This window comes from Styela clava, chromosome 3 (assembly GCF_964204865.1).
Source record: "Styela clava chromosome 3, kaStyClav1.hap1.2, whole genome shotgun sequence".
NCBI lineage: Eukaryota > Metazoa > Chordata > Ascidiacea > Stolidobranchia > Styelidae > Styela > Styela clava.
In genome coordinates this window covers 21,884,864-21,896,316 of record NC_135252.1, presented here as the reverse complement: position 1 = coordinate 21,896,316, position 11,453 = coordinate 21,884,864, and the positions used below count along the sequence as shown (strand labels likewise).

Below are 11,453 nucleotides of genomic sequence, written 5' to 3'. Positions count from 1 at the left end.
CAGAAGCATTGGACCAACTGTGCTGGCATCGAAGTTAAAATATCGGGTCAAATCCCTTGCTCAGGGTACAATAAATCGGACAATGCCGAATCGAACAAAATTTCTGTCTTTTAAAAAATAAACTTCATAAATATCATTAGATATCTGTTGGAGCTTTTGCATGGTCATATCCGGATCAAAATATGTAAATAACATTCTTGATAAAATACATATCTTGTCATTACTTATCGATCTCCAAAATTTTCACTCTCAAGTTAATAATTTCCTTGAATTGATATATATGTTTTTTTACTCACTGAGAAATTCGATTTCGTTTCGTATTCACGACCTGTCCGGCCACCGCTCCATTTTTTCTTGGTATTTTTGTGTTACGTTTTACAACAGTGACCATGTCTCCTTTATTATTTTTTCATCCAAGTGAAAGCGAAACGGCATCACTGATCTTTAACTCACCCATCTGCATTATTTTTTTTCCAGAGTGTGAATATATATTGGTATTGTTAAAAAGTTCGTGATAAAAATGTACCTTTGGCGCAAAAACAAGTATGTTTCCCATTTATCATCATTAAGCACTTTCAACACAACTCATAATTCTAATTAATCTCACTTCAGACGATCCATGTGGGGACATATTTGCAGCCAATGTTGCTGCTCCATAAGCAACAGCTTCATCTGGATTAAGAGTTTTGTTGATTTTACTTTCCTTCAAAGAAATCATGTAATAACTCTTGCACGTATGGAATTTGAATAGATCCGCCAACAAGCAGAACACTATCCATCTGAACGAACAAATTGTTTTCACAAAAATTGGAGATGAATATATGTTTGATAAAATATTGGAAATTTATAACCATAACAATGACCAATCAGCAATAAGTGAACAGTGACATAACAATTGCAATTTCTGCAACCGCTCAGACACTTCTTTCGTTCGAAAGTTATTTAAGCGTATTTGTAAACATAGCCATCATTTCGTGGTTTCGCCTGTAAATTTTCTGGGGTCAAGGGTCGGGAAAATATCTATTGTCGTCAATTCATCACATATCAGTGAGGAATTTTGACTACATTGCACAACGAGAAATCAAAATCTGACGTCAACTGCTGAAAATGGTAAATCCTGACCCGACTCAGAAAATTTTTCAAATACAACAGTGTAAAATTGGAATCCGCCTGCAATGTCTGTATGCAGGGATTACGACTTGACTCCATAGCACTGTACTATGACTGGATGTTGTGTCATATCTTACCGGTAGATGGCGTTCGCAACTCGTCTACCGATGGTAAGGGTGACACTGGTCAAACCCAATTAATCATACACGCTAAAAAACAATGAAATCGTAACACAGTCTAGGGATGGGACGAGTCCGGCATTACAGAGATTCGGCGAATCCGAGTAATAGGTCATGGACTCGAGTCGAATCCGCCGAGTCCGTGACGTCACAATGAAAACGGCAAAAACACGGTTTCAATTGTGACGCAACAATGCGCGATCGGTGACGTACTGTTTTCTTGCCATGCTTCGCGTACAGCTCAGTTACCGACTAATTGCGTGAATCTTTTGGATGATTGTATAATAAGCTACTCAAGGTTGATTGTTTTTGATAAGATTTACGGGTGGAATTAGACTGCTTTTGGCAACTTTACTTCAAGAAGGTTTCCGCTTCTGCTGGTTGTCTGTTGCGATGTCATCACCGAAAGCAAAGTCACTTGCGTGGCAGTATTTTAAAATTTGTGAAGATGACTGTTCGAAGGCCGAATGTGGCATTTGCGCAACTAAAATTAGTCGTGGGAAATGCAAATCTTCTTATACAACGAGTTCAATGCTTAAGCACTTGTCAACTTGCCATCAGGTTTTTGAAAAACCAGATGGATCTAAGAGAGTCAACGTCGAAAGTACTGCTGCTGCAGAATGCAGCAGTCGCCAACCCACCATTGTCGAAGCCTTGTCAAAACGTAAATTGTATGACAATTCACACCCCGTTTCTCGATGCTTAACATCCAAAATTGGCGAGATGATTGCTCTAGATTTTATGCCGTATTCGATGGTGGAAAATGTGGGGTTTTTGCGGCTTGTGAAAGAACTGAATGCTAGATACACTATTCCGTCTCGAAAATATTTTTCCAACACCGTTGTTCCAGGAATATATGATAAAGTGACAAATAAGATCAAGGAATTGTTGAAAAGTGCCGTTGGACCCATATGTGCTACAACAGATGAATGGACAAGTCTTCAAAATGATTCGTTCATGAGTATAACCTCCAATTTTCTTATCTGGAACAAGGGTGATTTACACCGTGTTACGCCCGTTCTTTCCTGTTCTGAGCTCGTGGGCTCGCAAACCGCAGAATTGCTGCTGTCAGAAATACGAAGACAAGAAAGTGAGTGGGGCGTATCGTTTGCTACAATAACATCCGACAATGCCTCGAATGTGATAAAGGCATTAAAGGACGGGGAGATTTTTAATATCCGATGTATGGCACACACTTTGAACTTGATCGTTCACGACGCTATCAGATCAAACATTGATGTGAAAGATATCGTGGCTGATGCCCGTTCTATAATTGCCCACTATAACCGCTCATCTCGCGACGCTCGTGCTCTCAGGGAATGTCAGAAAAGGCTGAATGCACCAGAACATAAATTGCAACAAGACGTGAGTACCAGATGGAACTCTACATACTACGCGCTGGAGCGAATGGTGGAACAGAGAGAAGTTATTAATGATATGTCCTTCAGGGGAATTGGTAATACTCTGTCACCTAACCAGTGGAGAATGGCTTCATCTTTAATTCGAGTTTTGAAGTTATTTGACATAGCGACCAAGGAAGTTTGTACTGAGGAGGCGACAATAGCAAGCATTCTACCAGTAAAAGAGAATTTGTTGAAAAGATTGGAAGCATTCATTGGTGACAGCGATATTTATGGACTCGACAATTTTCTGAATAGCCTCAAAAGTGGTATAGAACGGAGATTTAGCGTTCCTGGAAATGGACCTCAGCCCCGAGACGCATACTTACAGAACCAGGCCTCATATAACCGTTGTTTATTGGCTACAATACTTGATCCAAGATTAAAGTTGTCATGGTGCTCAACTATCAATCGGCAAGAAATCGAACGGCTGCTTGTTACTGAAGTGAAGAAGTTTGCCACGGATAGTGTTGAACTCTACGAAGGGACTGAATTATATCAATCATCATCATCAGAAGAGGCCGAAGATAGTGTGGTCTTCGGTGCACCTGAGAACGCGGGTCTTGTCAGGGAACAGGTGGATATGGATGCTGATATTGTAACTGCTGTCAGGCAATATCTTGCTGCCCCTACTCTTAAAAGGCACAAGTCTCCACTTGTTTTTTGGCCACAATACAGAAATGAATGCCAGGCGATGTTCGCTCTAGCCGTAAGCTTGCTTTCATGCCCGCCTACTTCCGTCAATTCTGAGCGTCTTTTTAGCACAGCTGGCGTTGTAACGTCGCCGTTACGTAACCGTCTGAAACCAAAAAACGTCGAAATTTTAAAATTCTTGCATGTCAATCTAAAGAAACTCAATTTTGACTACAATACGCTTGCATGATTTCAGATGCTATTAGCTATAAAACTGTTATTTCGCAAGTAGCACACATAATTTCGTTGCTTTTAGCAAATTTTTCTTGCTTTCTTATTTTTCAAGAAGCAAATTGCATGCAATAAACTGTAATTAAAACGTGTTAATAAATTTTTCCTTGGGGATGCTCTCCTATCTGTTTTGTTTACGAAGAGTAATTTATTGGTTCGCGCACCAAAAGTAGCCTTGATGTTTTTATTGGGATATGGTCACTAGCGACGAAATGACTGAAATGTCTGATAAGCCCCTGTGATACAATATGTGCGTATGTTTTTAGAGATCTCTCACGTGACGAATCACATTATTTTGTAAAACTATTGCTTATACTGACTTTTATAACGGTAAAATCGCATAATGGAGGCGTCAATTATGTAAAACAAAATTGAATAGGGACTCGGTAAAAATGGCGTGGACTCGAAATCGAATCCGAGTCGCAAAAATGCATGGATTCGACTCGAATCCGAGTCCGGATCCGAATCTTGTCCCATCCCTATAACACACCAGTGCTTACGTGAACTACCCCACGTTCTGACGGTGGTGAGGACTAGGGAGTCTAGCAATCCTCTCGCATGTAACAATAAAATCATTACTTTGCATATTTCTAAAATGCATAGGCTGATAGGTGCAAGGAACCTCGAAAGATCTTCAAGCCGAGACACATGGAACATTGACTCAGATTGAGGAGTATAAAAAGTGAGATAATGCAGTTGCTTCTGCTGATATACGTTTTTACTCGTTAAACAATGCTTGTGTGAGTATTGTATTGCAATCTCTGAATTGAAGCCATTATTTACAACTTGTAAATATTATCAGCTTTAAATGTTCCTCAAATATAAAGCCTGGAACTCTTGATTCAAAATCGGGCCCGTTGGATAACAAGAAATGCAAAACAAATTTGTTTTGGAATATTGATGTCTCTTAGATATAGTCAAACTCAGATGATTATTTGGGGTTTGCCATGGAAACAAATAGGAAGCCGAAGTTGTTGGGATTGATACACGAAATGAAATTCAAAAAATACTTGGAAACGTTCCACAAACTTCAAAATACCAACATACAGCAGGGGATATAACCAAGCATTTTGGGCAATGGAGAAATGAGATTCTAATAATATTTCCTACTTTTGCTTCGCCGTACCTCTTGGCAACCTGTCATTTAGTGTTTTTACGTAATTTGGTCAAAGAAATTTCAGTTTTTAAAGTTGAAGAAATATCTTAGCGGGTCACAATCGCATATGCTGTAAGCGAAAAAACTCTGAACTATCACTTAGACTGATATTTGAAAAGTGTAAACGAATGTGTGTTTCAGGATTTGTTTTTAAAAGCGAAAAAAACTTGTAACTATTTCGATTTGGTTTATCAATTTATTAATTTTTAGGCTATGACCAATAATACCTCTCTACTCTGATATATATATAGTTTGTAATCCACCATTCCGATATAGGCGGTATACTTCATTTAAATATATTTCTAATTCAATGGACGCGTAAATAATTTCTAACGCTTATTAGTACCATGTAAAAGTCAGTGAATTACTTGATGTATGATGTATCAGTTTGTGTTGCATTCATTTCTTGTTTAAGTTTAGCGTAAAATGTATACACCACTTATGAGATGTTCTCGTTGGATTCCTTTTTATGCTTGTTCAACGTGATATGTTTACGCCATTTATAATAAGTTTCAGTTTCAGTTTGAAAATAATGACCTAGCATGCTTGGAATAATATTTTTGCCGTATTTGCCACTTTATTGCTTATATTTCCACTGCTACTATGTGTATGTCGCCGGCATGTATTATCAGTTTATTGTTAAAACATCTTAGTAGTTGATAATTCAACTTTTGAAACTTTCCAGTTATCTCCCCCCAACCACCCCGTCCACACACAAACAAACACAATAATATATGAACGCTCACATTCTCTAATAAAATTTTGCTTATGGTACTCATTCATCTTTATCAATGCATTCACCATTTATTGGCTAAATTTTAAAAATTTCCAGCATTATCGAGCAATGAATGAAAACAGAAGAATTATTGATATTTGTGGGGGGGAGGACCCCAACTTTATTTTTATTTTTGGTGAAGGCTTTGCTCGAGCAGCTTTATATGTATGAAGTAGCATTGTGGAAAGTGTCGAGATCTTTCGGTTGATTCGGCATTAGCTGCCAAATTTTTAAACACTAGATCAGTGGTCCCCACAAGGGGGCGTAGACATTTTTTTTTGAGGGGGCGTGAAGCTAATTAAAAATGAAGAAATTTGTTAGATTTGATCCTTCCCGCCGTATTTTCGATATTTTTTTTATTCGTTGTTTACATTAATTTATCATGTACACACATTTTCAACGTGTTTTTGAATAAAACGTACTTTCGCCTTACTATCTTCCATTTGTAGCTTATTGCTAGTTATTTTTAAGGTGGGACGTTAGACTTGGCAAATTCTAAAAAGGGGGCGTGGCTTAAAAAGTTTGAAAACAACTGCACTAGATATTTAGCCTGGGACGCCAACGTGGCTAAAGTCCATTGCTCCAACTACTGCGTCACCGCACACGCTCTTTTCGTCGGAATTCAGAAAAGTAAGAAACCACGGGTATTCTCGCGGCTATTCCACAGTGTGAACAGGTTTCGAAGCTAAGAAATGTAACAACAACTTTCGACGCGCGATGGTGATTAGATACACAAACATACATTCTAATACACAAACGAGGGAGAGAAATTACAATGCAAAAAATCAGAAAACTCATTTCAATTCGTACTAAAACAAAATTAAAAGTTAATAACTATTCAGACGACCTAGATTTTCGATTTTGAGATTTTTTTATATGATGCCAATCCGCGCATTGTATTTCAAACAATGCCTTGTACAAGCGGCGACTGATATCTAGTTTAGACAGTTAATCCCATATAGACAATATCTTAAGGTAATATTACCAAGTAGGTTATTCAGAATTAGGTTAGTCAGCCAGTAAATCGTATTTTGTTCATCACAAAAAATAACAAAGGGCACAGAAAACGAAAACATAAAATAAATCAACTTTTAACGTTGTTTAGGTGACAGGATTTTTTCCTGTATTAGCCAAAGATGGGCATATCTTATTATGTATACGGGCAACTGTTTTCACCAGGAGTCGCAACTTTTTTTTTTTAAATTCCTCCTTTCGCCTATTTTGGAACATTTTAGCCTCCTTCATTATGCATAAAAACAACTTATTTGTTCAATTAAAATGTGTACATAAATATGTATTATATAATAGATAACTGAAGAATATTAGTATCACTACAGCATATACAAAAGTACGTCAAAATATTTTCCTGAAGGAAATTATTCTCCGATTTGGAAACTTGGGTTTATATCGTCTTCACTAATATTATAAGATCCCCAGACTTGAGCCAAATAAGGACGCTGTTACACAAATGACTGTAAAATAATAAACGATCGTAATTCCCAAAACTAATGCGAACGATTTTATCGCCCGGTTGGTCGCCTATGTTTCGTCATCACATCGTTAAAGCTCAGCTGACATACGAGAGACAATTTTGAATATTCTCGGTGACGAAAGAGAAAAAACGCCAGTTATAAACATTGGTTTAGCGCTTCAGTTGCAAATCAGAGTATCGCAGTGATAGCGGTAGCATGTGGTAATCCAGAAAACGGTAAACGTCACTTTTGCTAACGAGTTAGGATAAGATAGGATTTACATATTTATCACGTAATGATATTATGATATAATTTATCACATATTTATCAAGTAATGAAAGCCGATAAGACAGTTTAATCATGTGGCAAACCACGGCCTCTCGTCTGTTTACCAGTCAATGTCGAATATGTGATTAATTAGCCTGTTATTTGTTTTCGAAAGCATGTATTTGAGTTATTAGAGCTATTCTCTGCATCACCCCACCAGTAATTTGGATCGGATCTACCTATATCAGTATCTATTATTAAATTATGTTATTTTACACAGAAATTGTATTTAACTTGCGAAGCACTAGGTTGGCGAAGGTAAGATGACAAAAGCACTTACAATATTCCGTCGAATGGTCACGGCTCTTGCCTTTCTGCGGAGAAGCGGTCAGTTGGGCTATCGTTAGGTTAAAACTTCGTTTTTATAGCGTTATATTAAAACCTTGCACAAGCTATAACTCGGGATCAGTGAGACTGCGGAATTCTAAGTAATTTAAAGTAATTGCAAAGGATAGAATTGTAAAAGAGATAAAACTCGGAATATGCATCAGTGTAATTTAAGGCAGGGAAGGATTTCAAAATTTATTATCGGGAATAAGAAAGAGTCCATATGACAAACTGCGGTCGCTGATTCGGCCTGATACATCTAACCATTTAATCCTCTATGTCGAGGGTTGAACAAACACGCAACTTACCAGCGGATGTTAGGATGAATTAGGCCAACCTTCAAAACAGGAGGGTCAGTTACAAATGCCTCGTCGAAACCGCTGGCCGCACTTTTATTCAACAAATGCTTTCTAGCAGTTGTAGGCATAATAATTTTAGTTATTGATCTTATTACCCACGTAGTTTGTTTTTCACAAGCTAGCTGTTAATGCCTTTTAACGTCATAGGCCTAGATAATAAATTGGATTTCGGTATAGGCTTTGCAACGCAAAGAGAATTAGAAGTACTCGCACGGACCAGATTGAACTGCGTTGAACACTTATTTCACGGGCAGCACACCATTCAAAATTTTCACTTCTCCGTGGGCCGCACATTTTTTTCCTTGTGGGGCCGCATTTGGCCCGCGGGTCGCAGCTTGCACACATCTGAGTTAGGCAGTTATCAAAGCATAAACATATTCCACGGGGTCAAACACATGATCCGATTTCGGCTGATTGCAGAAGTTAAGCAATGCCGGACTCGGCTGGTACATGGTGGGTAACCGGCTGAGGATACCGTATTGTAGTTTTTTGACAACCGAAACTACCGCACAGCTTAGAATCTTGACGAGCCCCAAATCTCATAAACTTAGCATAGGGTTTCGGAGCCGCGGTCATGTTCCTGGCGCTTACTTGGATCCAACTAACCGTACTTAGGCTCAAAGCCATTCCATCAAATTCAACGATTACAAACCTTCGTTATTCAAAAAATCTTCAAACGTTACAGATACGTAAGCCCCGACCTCTAAGCTGTAATCGTGACCTCCATAATCCTACCCCGCTCTCTTCGGTCGAAATATTTTTTAAGTTCATGTCTGATTTTCTTGGGTATTAAACATGTATTCGATATTTTTAGATCAACTTCCTCCGATCGTATTTAAAAACTAGACAATGTCTCGAATAGTTGTTGTAACACTGTTCATAGCATTGTTATTCTGTGGTCACGTGCGGTCACAGTTGACTGTGGTTGACCCTCCAATTATGCAGATTGCAACGGGTGGAGACAACAACGGGAAGTCTAACATGAAATATGACGTAAAAATACGGAAATATACTGTCGTTCGAGTCCCTGAAACGCCGCCCTCGACAACAACGGAAATATCGACAACCACAACAACACCACCTCCGGATTTAGATGTGAACCATATTGAAGTTCAGACTCGCTCGACTTTTGAAGAGAATTTGCTTGAAGAAGGTATGCGATTTCACACCAGTAGTTGTTTTTGCAAAGATCGATTTCAGAAAATATCATTCGCGAATGGCCAGATTAGGACCGGATCTTTCGTACAAAGCCACTAACGCAAAAGTGTGAGATTTGAGAAAAATACCACCGCCATGTTTCAAAATAACAAATTAGTAATTATCCGGTTAGGGTGAGGAATAATTTGAAATTTCGAATTTCCAGCGCAATCTGCATTCCTATAGCGGTGTTGTTGGGTGTTTAGTTTTTGGCGGTTGCTTTGTCCAAAAGATCCAAGTTAGCCTGCCTAGTTACTTTTAGTTAGAATTTGATATTTAAATTATCCCAAGTTGCAAGTCTCATGTGGGCGGTAGCTTATCCATCGTTGTTTTATGCACCTAATTATTTACAGTTATAGAGTCTGTTATGCTCTTGCTTTGCCTAGTTTGGATTACTGCCTATTGGTAAACCAACCTTGCCTACTACGCCCGTTTAGCTAATATCCCGAAATGAAACAAACTGTTTTCTCTCAAATTGATTTAACCCAGATATCAGTCACATGCAGCGACCTGACAAACAATAACACATAACCAACAAAATAGGCTCAAGCAATCATATTAAATAGCATGGATATATATACCAAATCACTTACATTTAAATGTAACTTCGCCAGAACTGATAATCTTACTATTAGAAATCTGGGCAATAGCCATTACTTAGCTTCGTGAAGAAGACATAATCATCGACAAAAGTACATCACATCAAAAATATATCGCGTAATTAACTAATTATCTACTAAAATTAAATAGTAAATCAATTAAATGTACAAACCACAGGCAGCCACGTACAAAATCAAGTTCTTATAACTAAATATGAAATCATTTTAAATTCTTTGTTTCTAATTTTTTAAGAATTTCGTGGTGTTCCAGCATTTACTACGATAATTGTAGTATAAGAAGTCATGGATTCAATATTCCCTACCAAATAAGATCATGGTCACACTACGAATATTTTGCGAAATTGTTAGTATTTATAACTCCCGGAACATTGACCTTATTTCAGTTTGGTTAGTTAGTAAAATCTCTCTCCTTATTCCTACCACAAGATCCTAAGACACATGAATAATAGTGTGTTTTAAAACAATATGATAAATGAATGTCGAATCAAAATCAATCTGGCCTTTCAAAAAAGAAGAGTCTCTTTCATATCGTTAGATATCAGTGGCGCTTGTGCAGAGATAAATAGGCATAGGATAAAAACCAGACCTGTTAAACTGACTTATCTGTAACTTTATAAAAGCTACATTCTTTATTATATTAATTTCCCACTTTTGATTAGGTTATTTCAAGGCTCAACTTAACTAATTCTCTGCTCTTACCAACCGATAATCCAGATAATTGGGCTCTATTTTTAAACTTATTAAATCACTGTCATAATGGATTTGATTTAAAGTTTTCTTTCTATCTCATAGATCACGACTGCGCTTTTACATTCACTCTGCCGAATCCTCGACCCAGCAATCAGCAAGTTTGCGTGAGAGACGTCCGTGCCTTGATGACGTCATATCCAGAAGAACGACGCACTGGCGACGAAGAAGCTTTGAATACGTTACGGAATGAAGGTGGGAATGTTGTTATTTAGTAATAAATTGAGGTGGCTTTTTTTGTTAGAAAATTCATGGGTGACCCCCCAAAAAACAGATGACATGCTTGTGCCCACAATTTAAGGGAGCTCCAGAAGTGTTTGTGCCAATATGGAGGTAACTAATTTTGTTCGCCTACTTTGCATAAAGAAAGTTATGTAAAGGTATTGAAACTTATGGGCAGGGGGTATATTCACTTGGCTAACACAGACAGTCCCGAACTCGTAATACAACTATAATAAGGAAAATCAGACTATAATTATGGTCTAACTATAACCTAGTACACACACTACGGCGGTACCAATTGAAGTAATGAAGCACTCTTTGTACAAAAGTAATGTTTTCTCTCTCTGACGTACTAAATTCAAACTGCTGCATGTTTTGTTTTTATTTTCACAGTGAGAGATCGCCATACCTCAGCTGGTGATGTGTTTATTAACTTTGTTTATTGTATTTCAGTCTCTCTATGGCAAGAATCAATGGGAGATCTCAAATCCCAGATTGAAGAAAGATTGGCAGTACCGTCGTTGGAACCAGTGAGAAATGATGTAAGTACGAATACATCTGGTTACTTGACTTGGCCAGCTACATACGTCATGTTTTAAAGGTTGTTGGAGCGGTTCTTAAACTTCCATGACCTTTGA

At 37.9% G+C, this 11,453-nt stretch overlaps 2 protein-coding genes across 2 annotated transcripts in view; both read left to right on the top strand.

Annotated features, from left to right (window-relative positions):
- Positions 1-1,682: 1,682 nt before the first annotated feature.
- On the top strand, positions 1,683-3,572 carry LOC120327816 (zinc finger BED domain-containing protein 4-like). The gene has a single exon (XM_039394177.2). It carries the CDS (start codon positions 1,683-1,685, stop codon positions 3,570-3,572), a length of 1,890 nt encoding a protein of 629 aa, XP_039250111.2.
- Positions 3,573-8,822: 5,250 nt separating this feature from the next.
- The window catches only part of LOC120343347 (angiopoietin-related protein 2-like), a 30,625-nt gene continuing 27,994 nt past the window's right edge, over positions 8,823-11,453 (top strand). The window contains exons 1-3 of the mRNA XM_039412489.2: positions 8,823-9,182; positions 10,639-10,788; positions 11,269-11,357. Coding sequence (XP_039268423.2) covers positions 8,879-9,182; positions 10,639-10,788; positions 11,269-11,357 — 543 coding nt within the window. The 5' untranslated portion in view covers positions 8,823-8,878. The remainder of the gene's footprint in view (positions 9,183-10,638; positions 10,789-11,268; positions 11,358-11,453) is intronic.